The 24270-nt window shown below is 46.8% G+C and overlaps 1 protein-coding gene across 2 annotated transcripts in view; it reads left to right on the top strand.

Annotated features, from left to right (window-relative positions):
* MAMLD1 (mastermind like domain containing 1) overlaps positions 1–24270 on the top strand; it is a 54572-nt gene that overhangs the window by 11724 nt on the left and 18578 nt on the right. For both annotated transcript variants that reach the window (XM_020903136.2, XM_070462781.1), the window contains exon 2: positions 5706–7385. In XM_020903136.2, coding sequence (XP_020758795.1) covers positions 5706–7385 — 1680 coding nt within the window. The remainder of the gene's footprint in view (positions 1–5705; positions 7386–24270) is intronic.

Raw genomic sequence — 24270 nt, 5'->3', positions numbered from 1 at the left:
TGAATTATGAGCCCCTTAAATCCATTTGCCTCTGTGAGTTTGAGGCCAGTCTTAGAACTACCAGTTTTTCCACCTGGTATGCCTACACTACAGAGAGGGAGAACACAGTTCTAGAAAGCCCCCATCTGTGGGGGCTGCTGTTCAGATCACTCAGGCTGGGCTGGTGGAGGGTTGCAGAAAGGGTGCTGGAGCCCAGAGTGGCGGGTCATGGCAGGCAGCACCCCTGGCTGTAGGTCAGTGCCATCAGTGCCAGGCTGCTCATCTCCCTCCACTCTCAGCCCCATGTCTGGATCCTAGACGATGCGACTTCATTTGCCAGAGAGCAAGCCAAGGCCCACACTGGAGGGCACTGCGGCAGCCTGGGGACCAGGGCCTGAGGAGTTACATCAGCGACAGTGACTGCTTCTGATGTGTACTCCGCAAAGATACTGTGAGGCACCCAGGGCAAGCAAACTGTGTACTCATTCTACAGAAGAAATCGAGGCTCAGAGAGGAGGAGTGACTTGCCCATAGTCACACAGCAGATGGAGGTGGTAGGACTTCCATCAGGTCTGCTGGTGCCACTCCAGGGCTCCTTCCTCCACCCCAGCCTGCCTCTGCCAAGCATGAAGCCTGCCAGCTCAGGGCAAGCCCGGGTGAGATTCTGGCTCCAAACCACCTCTTAGCAGAGATTCATTCCTGAGACAAACTGACTCCTCTAGAAGCCAATCAGCATTCAGGATTCCCTGCCATTCCCATCCACCCTGGGATTCTCCACAGCCTCAGGTCTTTACAGTTCTGGAAGGTCTTTCTGCTGAAAGTCCTGTTTTTGCTACAGAAATGTCAGTTTTAGTTTGTGAGGATTTACTTTGCCTCCTCTCTCTTCCTGCAAACCCTGTCCTGGTCCTGCTGCATCGTCTCTTATTCTATTCTGGGGCTGCCTCGCCCAGGCCCCACCATGTCGTCTGTTCTGAGCAAGTCTACTGGGGAACACTCTTGTCTCAGGGCCCTTGAAATCCAAGCTCCTTGGCCAGTGTGAGGTTCCTGGCAACTCACTGGAAGCATATGTAACAGCAGGCGGAAGGTGTTGACGGTGCGTGGGCAGTCTTGTGAGAGAGCGAGCCTGAGAGAAGCAAAAGCAGACCGGCCCGGCAGAGCCGCAGGGGGCGCTAGTGAGGGAGGCAGGGGAGACTGCACCGCCACAGGCGATCTCCAGCTTTGTGATGCTTTTGCTCAGGGCCTCTGGAGGGAAAAAAAGGTCTCTCTTGGACACATACACCCTCCTACATTCTTAGACAAAACGGATAGTGTATATTTTTGCTGGCCTTTTGTAGGTGTTCTTGTTAAACCACCAGCTAGAGTGTCCAAAATTAAGTGTTAATAGCAGCCTGCCAGACTTCTTTGGAATGAGTAATATATATATATATATATATATATATATATATATATATATATATATATATATGTTGGTTTTATTTCTATACATATGTATATGAAATAGTAATATATACATATATATATGAAATATTCTTTCTTCTATTTATGCCTGTTTTCTGAGCCCAGACTGTACTCTTACAACCTAGACCTTTTTCCAAGATTTTGTTGCCTTTTTTTTTTTTTGCCATTCCAGACTAAAGTGTAGAAAGGGAAGAATTGCCATATGTCATTGTTCAGACAGAACCAGAAATAATGTTGACTTCAGAGCTGAAGTTGGCCCCTTTCAGAAGGGTTGCCTTTGTTTTCTCATTATTTAGGGGGCGGGGAAGGCATCACATGCTTTGAAATGCATTTTAATGAATGTTTATCAGGTCGTGAGGATCACATTGGTGGCTTTGCTCAATTATGAAATGGGACTCTGCTGGTCCTGGTGGATGGAGATAAAGTCATTCCTTTCTAAAAGACACCAGGGCACCATCATTCACTTGCCCTCCCCACTCCACACCGCAGGCCTCCTGGGGTCTAGTGCTAGTGTTAGCCCCTAGCTAGCTGTGGACGATGAGCAGATCATAACCCATTCTGTTTCATGTAAACAGGGAAGGTTGAGATGTGGTCTCTGGCAGTCCTGCAGGTGGCTACTGATTCCCTTATTGTTAAAAAACAAAATAAAGCCCTCCCAGCGAAAGGGCAGGGTCACGGGTAGTACAAGGCCCACCTGGAGGAAGTAGGGGCTGCCTGGGAACTGCGTCCACAGCTTGCTGTACGGAGTCCACAAAGACTGGGTAATGGCCATAGGTAAAGCTGTTTAGAAGGGTCTGGAAGTTTGGTGGGAACCTGCTGCCCCCAACATGACACTGAGAAGAGAAGTCATTCTTGAGTAGCAAGCTCTCTGTGACACTTGGTCAGAAGGGTGGCCACCCATTTCAGTCAAGCACCCTAGCCCAGACAGGCTGACCTCAGTAGCAGCAGCACCCAGGTGCCCAGGTGACCCAGCCATGATGTCAGTGTGGCACCAGCAGCAGGGAAAGCCAGGCCGATTTCTCGCAATAGAGATGAGTAAGCAGTCATGGGATCCTGATGGAGGAGACACTGAACTTGCAATAGATCACCACGCCTCCTGGAGGCCTGGTGAGAGAAGATGCTAGTGCAGCCTGGCTGAGCATGTCTGTCCACACAGCCAACTTCCTTCAGCTTATTTAGGCTTGGCTGGGGATCTGGCCATCCAGCCAGGGTGCTTTAGGCCAACTGTTGAAAGCTCTCCCCATAAAATCCAAAAATGCAAAGCTGTAGCCACTGGCAAAGTGGAACTGAGTGGGGAATAATGGCTTGGCAGCGCTCAGTGAGTGCCTAAAAAGTTGGGGGCACATACTCTCATTTCAGAGAGCTGGAGGCCTCTTTCCTTGCCAGTGGTTCCCACTGTTAACTTTCTCATCTGGTGGTTGTGGCCTACCTTCCCTACATCTTGCTCCTTTAGTCCCAAAAGGATAACAGCCAACCCACAGTTAAATGAAAGACCTTGAAACCTACAGTGTGAGCCAGGGAGTCCAGGCCCTTGCAACTCACAGCCCGTGCCCTCCCTTCCCATCCCCCCAACCCCTTCCTCCCCCAACCTGGTCCTTCCTAGCACTTCCCTAGCATTCAACTTCCGTTGATTCCAAGACATTAAGAACATCTTGTTGGGCATAGCTATTGCCAGCTCGGACTCTCAGCAGGGGATCCTATGTAAAGCCCACACTGAGTCATTCCTTACTGATCCATTTTAGACATTTCTATTTTTGATATATTGGATTTCTTTTTAAGTTTTCGGGCAAAAATAAAAGAGACCAAATTTCAGTCTGAAACATGGTAGCTTGGCTGTGGCCCTTAACTGATTGAATGAACGGCCAGGAAGACACGAAACAGAGCTCACTGGGTGCTGGGTCATTTGTGTTCATTGGTCCATGCATTCATTCAGCTGCTGTTTACTGAGCACCTGCCGTGGGCCACGTCCACAGTAAGCACTCCTGGGCAGGAGGGGGGCCGCTGAGTGGAGGGCTTCTCGTTGTGCCTCCTGCAGCCCACCCCAGCCCCTTCCTGCCCACCCCTGCTAGTCAGGCCTCAGTAATCTGGTGGCAGAGCTGCCCCTGAAAGTGTCATTGTTGGGGTTGCAGACTTCGTGAGAAGAAAGGCAGAGAAGTAGGCAAATACCCTCGCTCAGAGAGGGGGAGCCCACCCTGCAGAGATGTGGTGGTCAGCGTCCTGCTGTGGGGGAATGAAGGCTGTAGGTCCAGAGGCAGCTGAGCAGTGGAGGCAGGCCCTGCATCTGTGGGCACCCCAGGGGCCCTCTGGCCATGCTACCCATCCCTGGGTCTCAGGGCCCCCGTCTTCAAAGGACAGGGTTGGATTCCCAGAGCACTTCCATATCTGCCCTCTGTAATGCGCCAGCAATTAATGAGGGCCCACTAGATGTCAGAGATTGTGTCCCATTTTCCATAATAGTCTGAGCAGCATCATGAGATGAGAACTAAAAGGACACTGATTATATAAACAAACTCAGGACTCAGAGATTCTGTGTTGAGGCCAATGCATAGTCATGTCTGCCTCGAGACCAGGGCTCTAGGCCATCCTGCCCCACCCATGCTCTAGGCCAGTGGTTATCAACTTGGCAGTCCACTGAGAATCAGTCAGGGAGCTGTGACGGAGCTTGGGAGCCTGGGCCCCAGCCCAGAGGAGACAGTGGTGGTAGAGCCAGGAAACTGGGGGTTTCGAGGTGAATCTGATGGGCAGCAAGGCCCTGGATGTGCAGCCCCAGGGGACCTCTTTTGATGTCCACTCTGCCGTGAGAGTAATAACCACTGTCACGCTAGCAGGTGGCCCCCCACACAAACACGCCTTGGCCCTCCAGCAAGCCAAATGTGAGGGCATGTCGCAGGACCATGACTGGATGTCCTGATGAGCCTGCCAAGTTGGAAAGAGGTTTCTTCATGGGAAAGGGCTTCAGGGGAAATGGAGGTGCGAGAGCATTGGTGTTTATGTGGTTCCCACAGAATCCTTTGCTCTGCCCCCTTCACTTTCACATACAGGTCGTGGTCACTTACAGGTCAGCGGTGGATGACCGTATGAACCTTGAATGAGTAGGAAATACTGCATTACTAAGTGCTTTTCTGTGTTCCCAGAGGCTAGACTTTTATAAATGGCAGGCAGCTCCCCCAAGTGCACATCACAGACTAGGGCCATTCCCAGTTGCTTCCTTTTGCCCCAACCTTATGATGCATCTGCACACAGGCATTTCTTATTTAGATAGCTGTATATTTGGGGGGGATTACAGTGAAAGTGTTAGTCGCTCAGTCGTGTCCAACTCTTTGTGACTCCATGGACTGCAGCCCGCCAGGCTTCTCTGTCCATGGGATTCTCCAGGCAAGAATATTGGAGTGGGTAGCCATTTCCTTCTCCAGGGGATCTTCCTGACCCAGGGATCGAACCCACATCTCCCGCATTGCAGGTAGATTCTTTACCGTCTGAGCCACCAGGGAAGCTTTATACATTTGAGGAGGGGATTACAAGTCATTCCCATTAAAAATGATCGATATTTTTAAAAATACAGAGACTAGACTAAATGGAGTTACCAGTCACCCTCGAGAGATGAGCACTCCACAGAGTTGCATGCACGTTCTTCCAGTGTGTGTCCTTGGAAGTGTTTGTGTATGCATGTGTACAGATGCATGGAGCCTTTCTACAGTGACTGTTTTGCATGTTGTTGTTTTCCAAAGAGTGTCTCTCAGACAGCCACCCAAAAGAACATGCCAGGTCTACTTCGTTCTTCCAAAGCCTGTGCTGTAGCCAGTTTTCTCACTGGAACCTGATGTATCTAACCCAAGACAGGGAAGCAACCTAAAAAAGTTCAGTATGTATGTACAATGTGTACCTCACCATTTGATTTTGAAAGATCAGGCTGTCCTTACACAGGTGTGAATTGCAACTTTCTTAGCAATTTCTTTGACCACCAACGTCTGCCTGAAAATCCTATGCATGACTTTCTGTACTGTTTGGTGCAGACAGCATAATGCTTCATATGAAATCCAGCAAGACAGGCTAAATGAAATAGCAACAAAAAAGCATCATGGTTCTAAAAAATAGACTATATTGTATCATTTTCCCAACTGTAAGCCTTGAAACTGAGACATCTGTTTCATTTTGTAAGTTTTCTGTCCAATAGCATTCATGTGCCAAGCCTTTATAAACGCGCTCTCTCTCTCTCTCTCTCTCTCTCTTTCTCTTCTCTTCCCTTGGTCTGCTCTTTTCTCTTCCAGGCACAGAGAACCACTAAGCGGAGACAGGAAGGAGAAGATTTCCAGCTTTCAGGCATGGGTGACGAGGGTTACCCTAATAAAATCAAGAGACCATGCCTTGAGGATGTCACCCTTTCGATGGGCCCGGGTGCCCATCCCAGCACAGCCTGTGCACAGCTGCAAGTTCCTGCGTTACCCGTGAACCCTAGCTCTGCAGCTATGGCAGCCCCTGGCCATCCGTTACTACTGGACAATAGCACCAGGAATGGCAGCGTCATGGGCCCACCATTTGCAGAGCCACCAACAGCAGAAATGGGAGTGAAAGGCTCCTCTATTCCTTACTATGACAAAACCAACAACACACCGGCTGTGGATCAGGAACTTCAAGATCTGCTGGAGGAGCTCACAGAAATTCAAGAATCTTCTCAGAGTGAGCTCGATCTTGAGAAAATCCTGGGGAGCAAGCCGGAAGAACCACTGGTCTTACACCACCACCCACCGGCAACCTTAGGTGCGACTGCCAAGCCCACAGTTCAGATGCCACACTTGGAGAGCCTCAGTTCCAGCAAGGACTTTGCTTCGAGTTGCAGCCAGGTCACTGGGGTGTCGCTTCAGATCCCGCCCTCCTCTGCGGGGCTCAGCTATGCAGTTACACCTGCCAGTAAGCAGATGGCCTCCCCAAGTTCCTCGACCATGAAGGCCAAGAATCAGGCCCAGGCAACACTCTCAGCCGCCCCGCCGCCACTTCCAGTGTCTCAGTGGCATCATGCCCACCAGCTGAAAGCGCTGGCAGCCAGCAAGCAGGGCTCCAGTAAGAAGCAGCTGGGCCCCACCACCAGTTGGTCTGCCCTGCCTCCTCCTGGCCTCTCCCCGCCTTACCAGCCGGGGCCCGTGGTCTCACCACAGCCGCTGCCACCCTTCAGCCCTCAGGGGCTCATGGTGTCCTGTATGCCATCGAGCAGCCTGCCGGGGAGCACCCTCCAGGGCTCTCCCAACGCCTTACTATCCAGTCTGGCGCCCAGCAGCAGCACCGTCCTCGGGCCGACCAGGCCCTACGCGCCAGAGAAGTTCCCTAGCTCCACGCTCCAGCAGCCACCACCATTGAGCGCGCAGACCTCCATCCTTGGCAACCTGGTGTCCTCTACTGTCGAACACCCTCAGGGGCATGAGATGTCTGCTCTGCCCACCAGCAGCACGGGGCCCTTAACTCCCTATCGTCCAGAGACGCTGTCCAGCCCAGGCCTGCCCCAGCAGTCCTTCACTGCACAGTGCCCCCTGGTCCAGGGTGTCACCACCTCCACTCATCCGCTCTGCCAGCCGCAGCCACCAGCCAGTGCCGTCTACAATCCCCAAACCCTGAGCATGGTCATGCAGCAGGGCCTGACCAGCCCCAGCCCGGGAGCCTCAGAGCCCTTTCCTTTTGGCCACACCAAGCCCTTGTCACATTTCGTCTCTGAGCCAGGCCCCCAGAGGATGCCGTCAGTGCCCACCACATCTCGGCAGCCTGCCTTGCTCCACTACCTGCAGCAGCCCACGCCACCGCCGGCCTCTTCTGCCACGGCCTCGTCCACGGCCACAGCCACCTTGCAGATGCAGCAGCAGCCAGATCTTTCTTCGTTGCTCCTGCAGCATGTGACACAGCAACCGCAGCGCTTTCAGCGGTCTCTGGCCTCAGATTCCATGCCTTCTCTGCCCAGACAGGTAAGCTGATCTCATCTCTGGTTTTGTCCCTTGGTTTTGGAAATAACTGTGTTTCATGCTATTGAGAGCCGGCTTTGGAGGCAAATTCAGACTCTAGCTCTTTAGAGACTGGGCTTGACTCTGGAAAAGTCTACTTAAGTTGGCTTATTATGCACAGTCAAAGCACAGTATTAAAGAGGCAGGCCAAGGTTATGGTCTCATTTTCTGTGCAGGTCACTTAGCTTCCCTGGGAGAAAACTGCACCCAGAGGTGCTGCCAGGGGAAAGAACCAGGGCAGACAGGTCAGAATTGCACAGACCCACTTCCCCTGCACTGGGCCATGAGGCACTTTCCCTCACCCAGGACCAGTGAAGGCATCGTAGGATGCAAGGAAATTGCTCTAAGCACTTAAATCTTGTCCCTGCTGGCATAAGGCTGCAAAACGGGCCTTCTAGAAGTGCCACAGCAAATATCTGCTGGGCAGTGTGCTGTTTGTTGACCCCTGCACCAGATGCTGAGGCAGGTCCTAAATGATAAGGTCAGAGATGTGTCAAGTAGTTATTCTTCTGTCTCCATTTTACAGACGAAGAAACTGAGGCTCAGAGCATTGAAACGACTCGCCCAGAGTCACACAGTTAGCAAGGGGCCGAGCAGGGACTTGAAGGCAGGCAGTCTTGCCCCAGAGCCCGTGCTTTTCTCAATACTCCTGTGACTTCCCTTTCTTCTCCTGCAGTCTTTTCACTCACTCACTTCACCTACTTCTCACCAGGTGATATCTATCACCGTTTCCATTTTTCATGCTATGATCCTTGTCTGTGTTAGTTATCTATGGCCACATAACAAACTGGCCTGAAACAACCACTTTTAGGCAGCACACATGTACTATTTAATACTTCACAGTTTCTGTGGGCTGGGGATCCTGGCACGGCTTAGCAGGCCTTCTGGCCCCATGTCTCTCACAAGGCTGCGGTCATCTCAGGGCTCAACTGGAGAGGACTAGCTTCAAAACTGACTGCTGTGGGTATTGGCAGGAAACAGTTCCTTACGGGTTGTTGGACTGAGGCCTCTGTTCTTCATGAGCTATTGGCCCAAGGCCTCCCTTGGTTCCTCGCCACATGGGCCTCTTCATAGAGCTTCTCCTAACATGATAGCCAGCTTCATCAGAGTGAGCAAGAGAGAATATGCCAGTAAGAGAGACTATGCCAGCTAGAGAGGTTAAGGGGAGGTTGCCAGTGAGTCAAAAGTCCCAGTCTGTATAACCTAGTCTGGAAAGTGACATTGCATCACGTGTGCAGCATTCTGTTCATTAGACTTGAGCATAAAGTGGTGAATACTAGTGGGGGATCACAGGGTAGTGAGGGTACCAGGAAGCAGGGATTGATCAGTGGGAGCCACATCAGGTGTCTCCCTGCCCTGGCTCCTGTCTTCATGCTTCCTCTTTACCATTGCTGTCTTGATCTTTGTTCAAACTCATATAGTTTTCCCAATAAACCATCTTAAACTGGCTGCCCCAATAAACCATCCGTTTCTCTAAGCATAAACTTGGCTATAAGACAGACCTGATCATGTTCACACTTGCTCAGAAAATTTTGGAGGCCCATCAACTGGCTCCATCTATCTCCTTAGACTGGTGTCCTTCAGATCTTTAAGTGCTTACAACTCCTGGCCCACTCTGTGTTCTTGGCCTTGACTCCCACCATTGCCTGTGTCTAGCCTTCCCTGCCCACCTTTCCTTTCCTGCCCCACTCTTACAGCTCCTAAGGCTCAGGCACCATTCCCCCTGCCAGAAAGCTTTCCACAAGTTTTCCCCCAGGACTTTGGTCTCCCACCCCGCCTGTTTCTTCTGTAGAAAAGCTGAGGAGCTTGGGCAGCCCGAGGGATACTCCTGGGGGAAACTGACCTCTTTTCTGAGGGCTCTGGGTGACCATGGCCATGACAGTACCAGGAGGAGAGAGACCGTGTCTTTTTCATCCAGGTCTCATGAAGCCTCACGAGCCACACGCTCCACACCAAGGATCAGTCTTTCGATGGGTGCACCCATGGGGGTGGCCAGGATGAGCGGCCAGCCCTTGTCCACAGTTCAGGAGCACTTAGGTTTGATTTTGTTATAGGCATGTTGCCAACTGTTCTCGTGGACTTCCATGGCTGGCTCGATGGAGCGCCAGCTGAGTCAGCACTGGAACCCTTATCCTATCAGGCAGGATCCTCAGCCTGGAGCTGTGACACCATCTAAGATTGTGAGCTTTTTTGGTTTCTTTTGTTTTCAGTGGGGAGTGTTTGTAGTCTGTGTTGTCTCAGAGCCGGAGCAGCTGACTCAGAGAGAGAATCCTTAATGTTCAGGGCCTTGAAAATCCACCCCCCACCCTGCCCACAGCTGATTCCCTAGGTGGGACTGGGGAAAGGCTTGGGAGAAGGAGCACGTGGCTGAGCTTCCCGAGGCCAGGAGGGACACCCATGACCTCTGCCAAGCCCAAGGGGCTACAACCACTGCCAGGGGCCGCTTTCTGGGCCCCTGCTTTCTGGGGCTGAGTGTGCTACCCAGTTCTTCCCTCCTGTTTCTCCTCGTGGTCCTCAGAGGTAGAGGCTGTTAGCATTTCCTTTAAAGCTGAGAAAACTGAGGCACAGAGAAGTCCCCAGAGTTGCCCGCAGTCACACAGCCAGTCAGGGTGAGAGCAGGGAGTGGGGCTGCAGAGGCCACTCTCGTAACACTGGCGGGGCCTGGCCTCTCCTGCCTGACCCTCCTCACTTCTGCCTTGTCCACCAAGCAGGCGTGATGATAGGTTGTTAGAGGAGTAAACGTGTTCATTTAGTGCACCTCAAGTACTGCCAACAGACGCTTGCTGTCGCTATGACTGTCTCCTAGGCCTGAGTCTCCAGATCTGGTTCTCTTTGTGAGGCTATGTTCCTTCTCATGGCCTTTCCACAATGAATTAGAGTTCTAAGAATTCAGTGCTGGTCCCGTGAGCAGGAGAAGCTGGGAGAAAGGAAGAGGTGTGTTTAGCATGGTCACCTGCAGAACGGACAGGAAGTCCATGCTTCTTGCTCCCACCTTGGTGGACTTGGCCACGCTTTACTACCACCCAAGCCAACCCTCAGAAAACACTCCCGTCCTCCTCTTTGGCGTTGACTAGCTCATCACACCTCTGTGGGTGGTAGCAGAAAGACTGGGCATTCATTTTTATCCAGACCATAGTTGCCTTAAAGAGTAGTTTCTAAATGGAATGTGAGAAAGCAACTCTTGAGTCAGCAGAAATGCCAAATCCAGTTGTTGATAGGAGAGCATTCTTATTTGCAGACTAGTCTCGCTCAATTTGGGGGATTCCACTTTACCAGCTAAGTTAGTGATCCAATTTCAATGGACTGCTTGCTTGCACTGGGGGTAAAAGGTAAATGCCATCTGGTGTCAGGGCAGCAGATAAGCATGGCAGAGGCACTGGAGATAGTTGGACTGGGTTTCCAGTCCAGACACCATCACTGTGTGGACAGTGTGCCAGGAGCAATGTCACTTAAGCCCTCTGAGCCTCAGCTGTACCTGGCCAAAGGGCTGGGCTTCATTTTGATGGCCTTGGAAGATAGGAGATGCTGAACCAAGCATGCTTGAGGTGCAGCCTGGCCCACACTCTGCAGCTCAGCAGGGCCAGTCCAGGCTCCCAGACTTGGGTCTCGGAGCCCCGGAATCAGATGCATTTCTAAAATCAGAACTTTAGGGACTTGAGAAAGGCAATATGCTGCATATGCCAAATATCACACAACCCTCTGGTGGGATCTGGGGCAGCAATTTATTGTTTTTGCAAAGAAATAAGAATATTTAACCAAGCCCGGGTCAAGTTTTGCTCCCAAATAAATTTTGGCACCAAATTTACAAAAACAGAATAAGCTTTCAGAGCTTTTAGCCTTGAAATTACAGATAAGGAATGTGGACCTATGATTTCTAAGGGAAGGGACTTTGGAGTCAAGACACATAGCCTTGGTTTGTTTCAATGGCCCTAAATCTCCTCACTGCATTCCCTACCCTACTCCCAAGGCTGGATGATTTCTCTGTTTTTAACTGAAGTGGAGCAAAATGAAATTTGTTTCCATAATTGTATGCCCCTTCTCACTGAAAACTATTGAAGATGCCTTAGGGCACTGTGAAAATCAGGGTTAGGACTTCAGTTTTAGCATCAAGCCACTGGAGGATGGCACTAACATTTACTCAAAGACAAAACAGTTCTGTCCAGGAGATGGGAGTTGTGCTCTGGAAGACTCAGAGTGGCAAAAGGCAGCAGGAGCACCCTGGGTGCACATGGGCTTGCAGAGTTGGATGGGTAGCATCTCAGGGAGGAGGGATGTAGATGGTGGCCAGTTAGAATAATAACAAAATGCCTGAAATCTGATCTTGAGGCAGGCTGAGGCAACCGAGGGGAAGGGGGCAGCTGCAGAGAAATAGACCACAGAAGCCCGTGATATGGTTTGTACAGATTTGGAGAGGGGACCTGAGCCTGCCTTGGCGAAGGCTAGACAAGCCCTTGCCTGGGTGTGTTATGCTTTCTGCCTTTAACTCCAAGCTGCACATCTCTGGTGCTCAGGCAGTGGTGAGCCCTCAGAAGTGGTAGAGGCCATGGGCTCATGAGAAGAACTGCCATCCGCCCTCCTAGAGGGGCTTGGCCTGGGTGAGGGCTCGCACCTCCGTCTGAAATGGGACCTAGAGGAAGCTCTCTTGCTACCCTCACTTGTGGGTTCCTCTTGTCCTTGGAATGAGACAGCTCAGAGCCAGGAACATCATGTCCTTGACCCTTGGGTCTTGGCAGGAGGTGAACCAGGGGCTGGGCTTGAGGCCCGAATGACTGGGATCCAAATCCTGGCCCTGCCACTTCTTTGTTTGGCCTGCTCTGTCCCCTTTCTGGGCCTCAGTCTCCCCATCTGTGAAATGAAGATGCTAGTATACCTATCGAATGGGGTTTCTGGGAATGTTCAATGCAATGAGTTCAGCGTACTCGGCACGGGCCTGGCACACGATCATGCTCTGCTGACGTTAGCTTTGCTGTTGAAAGTTCTGGAAACTCAGAATACCTCTCTGGCTTCAGGGGTGGGTACTGGGTTGCAGAGGAGGGGTGGGGAGTGCCCTCCCAGTGTGGGTGTCAGAGAGGACATTTACCAGGTGGCTGAGGAGCAGCCAAGGAGTGGACACAGACTGATGACCCCACAAAGGAGCAGAGCAGCTTCCTGAGCACCCTGGCCAGTGGGGAGGGGACAGTGCTGGCCCTTCTCCCTCCAAGCAGGGATGGCAGGAATCCAGGGAGCCAGGCAGGGGTGGCACCATCCCCACGTGGGTGCTGAGTAACAAAGGGACCACAGGATGACTTTAGGCGGGCAGAGGAGGAGTCAGAAGTGCCCGTTTCTGCCTGCACCAGCTGGGCCCCAACCCTGCCGTCTATTGCGGCCCAGGGGCCACCTGCAGCATCTAGATGCTTAGGGCCCACTGCTGATAGGCTGACAGAATGGATGGGAAGGTGAGTAAGGACCAGCATTGCACTGCAAACGACAATCTTTCCCTTCACCCTGTGACCGCCCACTGAAAACCAAAATTATAAAACCAGGTTAGTTAGACCGAGAGAATTCCCTACTCTTGTCAAAGTGACAGTGACTCTATATTCCACAGGAGGCAGGTGGTCAGAGAGATGGCAGCGAGTGAGTCTGCTCCTAGCCTGTATGTCGTTCATTACCCTCTAAAAGCACGTGACCACTAACTTGCCAAAATACCTGACCCCCTTGGAATCAGATGTACTGAACATTGTCGAGGAAGGGCCTATGACCTTGAGCTTGAAGTCTTTTTTTCACCTGCTTCCGTTAATTCTGCCGTTTTGAGGCTAAGAGGCAGGGCAACACCCCCCGTGTTAGGAGAAAAGTTTCTCTGCATTTGTCTCTTACTAATTCTGGTGAAAAGCATCACAGATTTTGTTTCAAGGGTTAATCCTGCTGAAAAGCAAAAGGGAGGCCTCTGGGGGAAGCTTTGGGCTGCAGTGAGCAAGGAGCTGGGCAGGCAAGTCAGATTTCATAGATCCCCTGGGTCGGAGCCGGGCCTCACCTTGCATGCACCTTCTCTACCAAAGATAAGAATGTGTGACTGAATAAGCATCTTTATTTTGTATTTAAGCACGATTGTATGTACAAGCTTAGTGTTTCCTTCCTTTTTAAAAATTGGACAGCAAAGAACTGTTTAGTTTGGGGAAACACTTTTTAGCTGCTTTTGGAGGAAATAAAATTAGACACAGTGTAATATAGATTTTGATAATTTAGGGACTGATATCTCCATGTTGAACAAATTTTATTTTAACCACTCTCGATTGCCAGGAAATGAAAGTCCATTTTGGAAAACACTCAAAATTTGGTACTACTGTTACCAAAAATTGTATTGTTTTTTCAGTTTCTTTTTTGATTTCTAGGTACCATTAATGGTCCTCCACCTCAAAGCACACCTCACAGGTCTTTTTTTTTTAAAATTAATTTATTTATTTTCATTGGAGGCTAATTACTTTACCAATATTGTAGTGGTTTTTGCCATACTTTTGACATGAATCAGCCATGGGTGTACATGTGTTCTCCATCCTGAACCCCCCTCCCACCTCCCACCCACCCCATCCCTCAGGGTTGTCCCATGGCACTGACTTTGAGTGCCCTGTTTCATGCATTGAACTTGGACTGGTGATCTATTTCACATATGGTAATACACATGTTTCAATGCTAGTCTCTCAAATCATCCCACCCTCGCCTTCTCCCACAGAGTCCAAAAGTCTGTTCTTTATATTGTGTCTCTTTTGCTGTCTCACATATAGGGTCATCATTACCATCTTTCTAAATTCCATGTATATGCATTAATATACTGTATTGGTGTTTTACTGTTTGACTTACTTCACTCTGTATGATAGGCTCCAGTTTCATCCACCTCATTAGAACTGATTCAAATGTGTTCTTTTTAATAGCTGAGTAATATTCCATTGTGTATATGTACCACAGCTTTCTTATCCATTCATCTGCTGATGGACATCTAGGTTGCTTCCACGTCCTGGCTATTGTAAACAGTGCTGCGATGAACATTGGGGTACACGTGTCTCTTTCAATTCTGGTTTCCTCTGCATGTATGCCCGGCAGTGGGATTGCTGGGTCATATAGCAGTTCTATTTCCAGTTTTTTAAAGGAATCTCCACACTGTTCTCCATAGTGGCTGTACTAGTTTGCATTCCCACCAACAGTGTAAGAGGGTTCCCTTTTCTCCACATCCTCTCCAGCATTTATTGTTTATAGACTTTTTGATGGCAGCATTCTGACCTGGTGTGAGATGGTACCTCATTGTGGTTTTGATTTGCATTTCACTGATAATGAGTGATGTTGAGCATCTTTTTATGTGTTTGTTAGCCATCTATATGTCTTCTTTGGAGAAATGTCTGTTTAGTTCTTTGGCCCATTTCTTGATTGGGTCATTTATTTTTCTGGAATTGAGCTACATGAGCTGCTTGTATATTTTTTAGTTTAATTCTCTGTCATTTGCTTCATTTGCTATTATTTTCTCCCATTCTGAAGGCTGTCTTTTCACGTTGTTTATAGTTTCCTTTGTTGTGCAAAAGCTTTTCAGTTTAATTAGGTCCTATTTGTTTATTTTTGCTTTTGCTCTGGGAGGTGGGTCATAGAGGTTCCTTGCTGTGATTTATGTCAGAGAGTGTTTTGCCTATGTTTTCCTCTAGGAGTTTTATAGTTTCTGGTCTTACATTTAGATCTTTAATCCATTTTGAGTTTATATTTGTGTATGGTGTTAGAAAGTGTTCTAGTTTCATTCTTTTACAAGTGATTGACCAGTTTTCCCAGCACCACTTGTTAAAGAGATTGTCTTTTCTCCATTGTATATTCTTGCCTCCTTTGTCAAAGATAAGGTGTCCATAGGTGTGTGGATTTATCTCTGGGCTTTCTATTTTGTTCCATTGATCTATATTTCTGTCTTTATGCCAGTACCATACTGTCTTGATGACTGTGGCTTTGTAGTAGAGCCTGAAGTCAGGCAAGTTGATTCCTCCAGTCCCATTCTTCTTTCTCAAGATTGCTTTGGCTATTCGAGGTTTTTTGTATTTCCATACAAATTGTGAAATTATTTGTTCTAGTTCTGTGAAAAATACCATTGGTAGCTTGATAGGGATTGCATTGAATCTATAGATTGCTTTGGATAGTATACTCATTTTCACTATATTGATTCTTCCAATCCATGAACATGGTATATTTCTCCATCTATTTGTGTCATCTTTGATTTCTTTCATCAGTGTTTTATAGTTTTCTGTATATATAGATCTTTTGTTTCTTTAGGTAGATTTATTCCTAAGTATTTTATTCTTTTCATTGCAATGGTGAATGGAATTGTTTCCTTAATTTCTTTTTCTGTTTTCTCATTGTTAGTGTATAGGAATGCAAGGGATTTCTGTGTGTTAATTTTATATCCTGCAACTTTACTATATTCATTGGATTAGCTCTAGTAATTTTCTGGTGGTGTCTTTAGGGTTTTCTGTGTAGAGGATCATGTCATCTGCAAACAGTGAGAGCTTTACTTCTTCTTTCCAATCTGGATTCCTTTTATTTCTTTTTCTTCTCTGATTGCTGTGGCTAAAACTTCCAAAACTATGTTGAATAGTAGTGGTGAGAGTGGGCACCCTTGTCTTATTCCTGACTTTAGGGGAAATGCTTTCAATTTTTCACCATCAAGGATAATGTTTGCTGTGGGTTTATCATATATGGCTTTTATTATGTTGAGGTATGTTCTTTCTATGCCTGCTTTCTGGAGGGTTTTTATCATAAATGGATGTTGAATTTTGTCAAAGCTTTCTCTGCATCTATTGAGATAATCATATGGTTTTTATCTTTCAATTGTTAATGATGTGTATCACATTAATTGATTTGTGAATATTGAAGAATCCTTGCATCCCTGGGATAAAGTCCACTTGGTCATGATGTATGATCTTTTTAATATGTTGTTGGATTCTGTTTGCTAGAATTTTGTTGAGGATTTTTGCATCTATGTTCATCAGTGATATTGGCCTATAGTTTTCTTTTTTTGTGGCATCTTTGTCTGGTTTTGGTATTAGGCTGATGGTGGCCTCATAGAATGAATTTGGCAGTTTACCTTCCTCTGCAATTTTCTGGAAGAGTTTGAGTATAGGATAGGTATTAGCTCTTCTCTAAATTTTTGGTAGAATTTACCTGTGAAGCCATCTGGTCCTGGGCTTTTGTTTGCTGAAAGATTTCTGATTACAGTTTTGATTTCCATGCTTGTGATGGGTCTGTTAAGATTTTCTATTTCTTCCTGGTTCAGTTTTGGAAAGTTATACTTTTCTAAGAATTTGTCCATTTCTTCCAAGTTGTCCATTTTATTGTCATATAGTTGCTGATAGTAGTCTTTTATGATCCTTTGTATTTTTGTGTTGTCTGTTGTGATTTCTCCATTTTCATTTCTAATTTTGTTGATTTGATTCTTCTCCCTTTTTTTCTTGATGAGTCTGGCTACTGGAACCAGCTTTTAGTTTTGTTGATTTTTGCTATAGTCTCCTTTGTTTCTTTTTCATTTATTTCTGCCCTAATTTTTATGATTTCTTTCCTTCTACTAACCCTGGGGTTCTTCATTTCTTCTTTTTCTAGTTGCTTTAGGTATAAAGTTAGGTTTATTTATTTGATTTTTCTCTTGTTTCTTGAGGTAAGCTTGTATTGCTATGAACCTTCCCCTTAGCACTGCTTTTACTGAATCCCATAGGTTTTGGGTTGTTGTGTTTTCATTTGTTTCTATGCATATTTCCTTTTTGATTTCTTCTGTGATTTGTTGGTTATTCAGAAGCATGTTGTTTAGCCTCCATATGTTTGTATTTTTAATAGTTTTTTTTTTTTTCCTGTAGTTGACATCTAATCTTACCACATTGTGATCAGAAAAGATGCTTGGAATGATTTCAATTTTTTTGAATTTACCAAGGCTAGATTTATGGCCCAGGATGTGATCTATCCTGGAGAAGGTTCCATGTGCACTTGAGAAAAAGGTGAAATTCTTTGTTTTGGGCCAAATGTCCTATAGATATCAATTAGGTATAACTGGTCCATTGTATCATTTAAAGTTTGTGTTTCCTTGCTTATTTTCTGTTTAGTTGATCTATCCATAGGTGTGAGTGGGGTATTAAAGTCTCCCACTATTATTGTGTTACTGTTAATTTCCCCTTTCATACTTGTTAGCATTTGCCTTACATACTGCAGTGCTCCTATGTTGGGTGCATATATATTATAACTGTTACATCTTCTTGGATTGATCATTATGTAGTGTCCTTCTTTGTCTCTTTTCATGGCCTTTATTTCAAAGTCTATTTTATCTGATATGAGTATTGCTACTCCTGCTTTCTTTTGGTCTCCATTTGCATGAAATATCTTTTAAGTCTGTATGTGTCCCTTGGTTTGAGGTGGGTCTCTTGTAGACAGCATATATAGGGGTCTTGTTTTTGTATCCATTCAGCCAGTCTTTGTCTTTTGGTTGGGGCATTCAACCCATTTACATTTAAGGTAATTATTGATAAGTATGATCCCGTTGCCAAAAGCAGAAGTTTTAAATGTGTTGCCTGTCAAATGCTAACCTTTTGAACATCAAACTTCTTTTCTCTGGGAACCTGTAGAATGAGTGAGACGTCACGTTGTAATGAGGCATCATTACATTTTGCCCCTGGAGTAATCATTACTCAGTGAGGTCAACACCAGAATTTACAGGAATGCAAACCGCACCTCCCCTCCAGTTTTGATGCCTCTTTAATGGCGATCATTAGCCTTAATTTTTAATTGCTTAACAGTTGACTCATGGAAGCTAGAAAGGCAACAATATTCAGAAACCTCCTGTGATGTTGCTGTTTGGCTTTTTGTTTGTTCATTTTCTCTTAACATACCTGAAAAGAAGTGAACTCAACTGAAGTCAGAGTCCCCCAAATGAGGTGTTTTAAAAGTGAAGTATATAATTTTTTAATACTAAGTTTCATTGAAATACCTGTGTATTTGTCTCTGTAGAGCAAGGAAAGGAATCTGATTTCAGTTTTAAAAGAGTCATAAAAAGGACAGAAGGAAATCATTGGGTTGTCTTCCTTTAAACTGTAACTCCTTATGAATTCTATTAATACAAACCCAAAATATAGACCACCTCACAGAGAGGCCGTCCACTTCCACACCTAAAACAGATTTGAAAGTGAAGCAGTCAGCTACTGTTATGACCAAAAATGAAAAGTTTGCAAAATAGAAAAACTGTCTAGGGCAGATGGTGAGTCACAGTGGATTTGCCCCATTCAGCTGTGGCCCTAATGCCTATAGCCAGCATTGTCGCTGAGGGCAGGATGGCACCAGAGGAGCATTGTGGGTCAGAGGTGTGACCCAGCGGGTGAGCAAAGGATGTGCCTAAGGGGCTGTGCTGCATCGCTGTCCCTCCTTTCTGTGCCCTCCCCAGCTTCCCTTGCTCAAATCCATTGATGGCCCCATAGCCATTAATAGCTGTTTCCATCACCCCAGCTATATGGAAACCTCTCCTGAGTCTGTTTGTACTTTGAGCCTCTTCTGTCCTTTGAGAGTTGTCAAATCCCACAACCTGGGCCCACAGGGCAAAGAGATGTTGTGTGTATGCTCCAGCCTGGCAGCTTCGAGTGTGAAGGGGGCACCAGATGGCAGAACACTGCCTGCAGTGAACCCAGCCTGCCCCTGCCCCACCCCACCCCCAGAAAAAGAGTTTCTGCTGTTCCCAAGGAGTCAGTCAGAAAAGTTTAGGTTTTGATTTGATCTTATGAATTATGCCCACAATGACAAGCACTGCTTTGTTGTTGGATGTGGGCTTATCTTGTTAGCCCCTCCCTTCCAAAGCAGTGAGGTTATTGCTAAAAGCAATATAAAGGTCCAAAGAGATCACATCTCCACCCCAGGCCCACGCGCATGGCAGTCCTGAGCACCCATGTAGTGCCCTGAGCAGTCTTCCTTGACTCCTGACTCCCAATGGAATAATAGCTTCTAAGACTGAGGGTGCATTTCTCCATTTCTTCCATCCTTTGGTCCTCTCCCAATGTTAACTGAGTTTTGTGTTAGATTAGAAATTGGACCATGGCTCACACACAGCTGATAGACCTTGACTCAGTGATGGAATGCTAGATGCACAGGAAAAAGGGAAGTGGGCTGTCCAAGAGATGCTCACAAAGGCCTGAGAGATGCATAACCCTACATCAGAAATTACTCCAATGCTTGCTTTGCTTTGGAGCTTTGGAGTTGAAGCTAAACATGCAGGTTCTGTCTGACCTTTTCCTCCCTGTCACATGCTACCATATTTGACCAGTTTTAAGCAGAGTTGTGGAGACCCAAAGTTCTCTACAGGTTCATATCTGGGTAGCATGTGAAGACTATTTGCCAGGCCAGCCAATTCAGAAGGCCAGTAGATGAATGGCAAATTCTCCTTATTTGCCATTTTAAGTAATGATCATTTATTTCCATGTGACAAGGCTTTGCAAGGTGTGGGAGGTCCCCAACCTTCCTTGAGTGGGAGTAAGTAGGGGCAACTCCATGACATTTCCCTCTACCAGGCAACACTTTCAAAGCTGAGTGCTCAAAAATGCTAACAGGAAAAGCTCTCAAATAGCACTTTCTGGTTTCATGTTGTCAAAAAACAAAATCTTGACACCCATTAGGGTGGCTATTATATCCTTTGTGGAAATTATCTTAGTGGGCTTTCGTTTTGATTTCTTTTTGTCATTTGACAGCTATATTGTTAACTTCTTTTATTTTCTTGATTCACTTTTTATTTGGAAGTGTCTTCCTTAGTAGAATAATTACATCACAGAAATTCCTTCCTGTCACCCTCCAGAAAGATCTCCTGATCCCCACTCTTGCTGTATTTAGCTGTTAGAGTTTGAGATTGGTACAGATCAGAGAAGCAGAACCAGGTGGAAAAGGGCAGCCTCTGGCAATGGCCTTGACCCTGTCGATTCCCTCAGAACTCATTGAGATCCATAATCTTACAGATCTGCTCTGCCTGGCTCTTTCTTCTGCCACCAATGGTCAGTATCGCTCTTTTGAGCTCTGTAGTTACCCCACCAATCATATTGGACCAGGGACTGAGAAAGAGAATGAACCCTCCTCCTACAGCCATCAGCATCCAAGTCAACAACACCTCTTACAGGCTTTTAATTTTTTGTGTGTGGCTATTACCTCTGAAATCAAAGTTCAACTTTCTGGTATATTCTTGGACTTTTTAAGGGATTTAAAAATTTAGTAGTTCAGTGTCAATAATTGCTTTTAAGAGGTAGCACTGCTTATTTACTATAGATGAATTCCAGTTTAGATTGTCAATTATTTTCATCACAGAAACCCACAAATGTACAATACATATTCGAGTTTGCATCAGAATTGATTTTGATCCCAGAATTCTTAATGTTGTTAGGATAGATTATTGCTACTAAAATGTAGGTCACATGCAACTAATGCAAAATAAAGTATTTAAAAGCTTGAGTACCACACTTGAGATGTGAGTGAAGCACCCAAGATTGCAATTTTGGGATCCACATTCAGTGTGTTTGCTGGATCATGTTGTACAGACAGCTGAGGGATGCTGGAATTTTCTTTAGATGAACTAGTCTGTGGATAAAGAAAGACGACACAAGACTGAGTCAGGTTCCACAGGCCCCAGGCTTCGTTGTTAGAGATAAGCTGTCCCCCAGGGCATAATGCAGACCTCGTGAAGGGCAGAGGGGCCAAGCTAGTGCTTAGGATATACTAGGTCACAAGTCACAGGAAATGATAAAGGGACCTGACTGAGTTCTATAAGTGCAAGTTCAGCACTGGGGCAGACTTCAGTAGTGTCCCCAGAGATGCTGTTTCCTGGCTGCTGCCTCTCTGGCCTTCTGGAGCATTGGCTTCATCCTGAGGCCAGCTCCCCCTTGTGGGCACACACGTAGCCTTCAGCAAGTCCAGGAGCTACAAGCTCCCTCCTGCCCTCTTCCCGGGGAGCATAAGAGAGAGTTGCTTCTAGAAGCCTTGTCAGAAGAGCACAGAAGCATCTTTCCCAGAAAGTCCCTGGTATGTCAGGCACAGTGGCCTGTATTGGTCCCATATCCACTATGCTGCTTCTTCATGTAAGTGGCTCTCAATGGCTCTCCAACCCTGGGTGGAGCCATATTCCCAAAGCACTCACTCATTGTAGGGCAAGTGAGGCTGCCTGAAGGAATACTGCAGAGAATAGGAGGACTAGATACTGGCCAAGTCACTGTATTTATACTCCACCTCCTTCCCTTACATGTGCCTCCTGAAATGCTCCGTCCTCCTGAAAACCTATGTTCTTCCTCCCCAGAGGGATTCAGTTTGGTCAGAGTGTAGCTTCTCATGTTCCTGGGAACCCTGGCCATAACACTCACTTTGGCAAAGAAAGAGCATAGGTATAGGAAAGGGGGAAAAAAAAACCAGTTCCCGTGTGGAAAGGGGGAGTTGGAAAGCACCTCATGGGAGTCACTGGCCCAGCATCCACATCACATTACACTGGATAGAGTTAGCAAGGCTGGACCTCGGCTCAAGGGATTCTTGTTTCTCTGGCCCTCAGTCTCCTCTTCTGTATACCGAGAGGGTCGGATTGAAGCAATAGTTCTTTCTTGAGTGTCCTGGAGGGTTTGTGATAGTACAAAGTCCTGGGCTCTGATTCGTTAGGTCTGAGTGGGACCCAGAAGTATACATTTCTATCAGGTTGCCAGAGGCTGCTGTTGCTGCTGCTGGCCCAAGGATCCCCCACTTTGGGAACCTTTGGTGTAGATGAGTCCCACAGGCCCTTCTCATTCTGACATGAAACAAACACACTGATAGAGAGGCCTCAGCATCCCTGGCAACTGCAGCCAAAGCTTTCACACTCCTCCTGCCTGCACTCTAGGAAACCTGGTACCTGGGAACTAGCTATCTCCTTCCCAGGCACCCTGGGCCTCCTTTCTCCAGACAGCAGCCCACCTCCCCCTTTTCCCATGCCCAGAGTTTGGAGATAAACATTTGGGGGAAGGCAGTGGAAGCCCCTGCAGCTCACAGCATGCCCCACCCAGCAGGGCCTAGAGAGCCAGTCTGAGTGAAGCCCCACATTTTCCCTCTGCTGTGGTGTGTAAATCTAGTGAGACCTTGGGATGCCTGGCCCCAAGGGATACCTTAGTCTTTTGACTCCTAGCTCAGACTCTGGGCTCATGAACTCTGTATCGTGAAGTAAGCAGGTGGCTCCAAATCAGGGAATGAAATTAGAACTTCATATATTCTTTATCCCCAATGTTCTAATTCTCTACTATTGAATATAAATTTACAATGAAATTAACCCAAACCCACAATTTCTTTATTTAGAGAAGGCAGATTATTTATTACAGATGAAGTGTACAAACTTGACTAGAAATACACCCTGCAGATGTTGACTTTGAAGACTGTGCTTATATTTGATGTCACCGATGAATCCATTCTCCTCCTATGAGCACACATCAAAAAGGATATCTGGGGACTTCCCTGGTGGTCCAGTGGTTAAGAATCCACCTTGAGCAGATGACACAGGTTCCATCCCTGGTCAGGGAACTAGGAACTGACATGTCTTGGGGCAACTAAGCCCTCGAGTCATAACTGGAGAGCCCATACACAGCAATGAAGACCCAGGGCAGCTCCCCCAAAAGGGTATCTGTCTGTCCAGGCATAGTAGTAGATTATTCTCGTGCTTACCTTTTTGATTCCCAGAGGTAGTTGCAAGGAGACAGAATAGGTCAGAAGAAAACAGAAGGTGAGGCCTTCAGTTAAAGGAAAGCAGAGAAGGATGCCCCCTCCCAGGCCAGTAGGAAAGGAAGAAAACCCGATAGGTTGCTGTGCAATAGGGACAGCAGGAAGGCTGACTTGTCATTGGAATACCTACTTGTGTATCTATATGGTCAAAATCTTGGGGGAAAGAAGGCAGAGACCAAATCATGAACCCTAGAATGGTTGGCATTCCTGGCAAGAATTCACCAGGCTACCCCCAAAGTGTGCTGAACTGGGTCCTTACAGTATTGACCCTGTCCTCTTCAATGGTGACTGGAACATCTCTGGAAAGATCTGGGGTTGGCAGCAGAAAAAAAAGACCTAAATTCCAAAGCAACTTTTTCAACCTCTAAATGTTGATACCTTTACATAAACTTGAGTTGTTTCCTTGACATAACACCATATTTTTTACTTACATGAGTCCTGGGGGTTTTTTGTTGCTTGATTTAAAATCTATATGATACATACAAATCTTTGATGGGAGCTTTGCCTTTTTGCAATATGTTTTAAGATCTTTTGATTACAAGAATAATATATTCTCTGTGTAGTAAACTTGGAAAATGCAGAAAAGTGCAGCAACAACACAAACCCCATGAGATAGCAAAATATATAAAGGGACTTCCCTGTAGCTCAGATGGTAAAGAATCTGCCTGCAATGCAAGAGACCCAGGTTCAATCCTTGAGTCAGGAAGATCCCCTGGAGAAGGAAATGGCAGCCTACTCCAGTATTCTTGCCTGGAGAATCCCATGGACAGAGGAGCCTGGCGGGCTACAGTCTGTGGGTCGCAAAGAGTCGGACACAACTAAGTGACTAACACATACACCATAAATATAAAAGATAAAAATAAGCCAGGGATAACCATTGCTAGCATGCTAAAATATAGTAGCTCATTATTTTTTTTTATGCCAAAATATATTTCACATGACTGGCATCAAGCTGCACATGTAACTTTTTCCTTTTATTGTGAAATATGGCATAGATACAGAAAAGTATGCAAGGCCTAGATGAACAGTTGAAAGAAAAAGTGTGGTCAAAGCTATGGTTTTTCCAGTAGTTATGTACATATGTGAGAGCTGGACCACAAAGAAGGCTGAGCGCCAA

The sequence above is a fragment of the Odocoileus virginianus genome, unplaced genomic scaffold (assembly GCF_023699985.2).
Source record: "Odocoileus virginianus isolate 20LAN1187 ecotype Illinois unplaced genomic scaffold, Ovbor_1.2 Unplaced_Scaffold_13, whole genome shotgun sequence".
Taxonomy (NCBI): domain Eukaryota; kingdom Metazoa; phylum Chordata; class Mammalia; order Artiodactyla; family Cervidae; genus Odocoileus; species Odocoileus virginianus.
The sequence above is the reverse complement of the archived record's forward strand: the minus strand, read 5'-3'. Positions and strand labels throughout refer to the sequence as shown.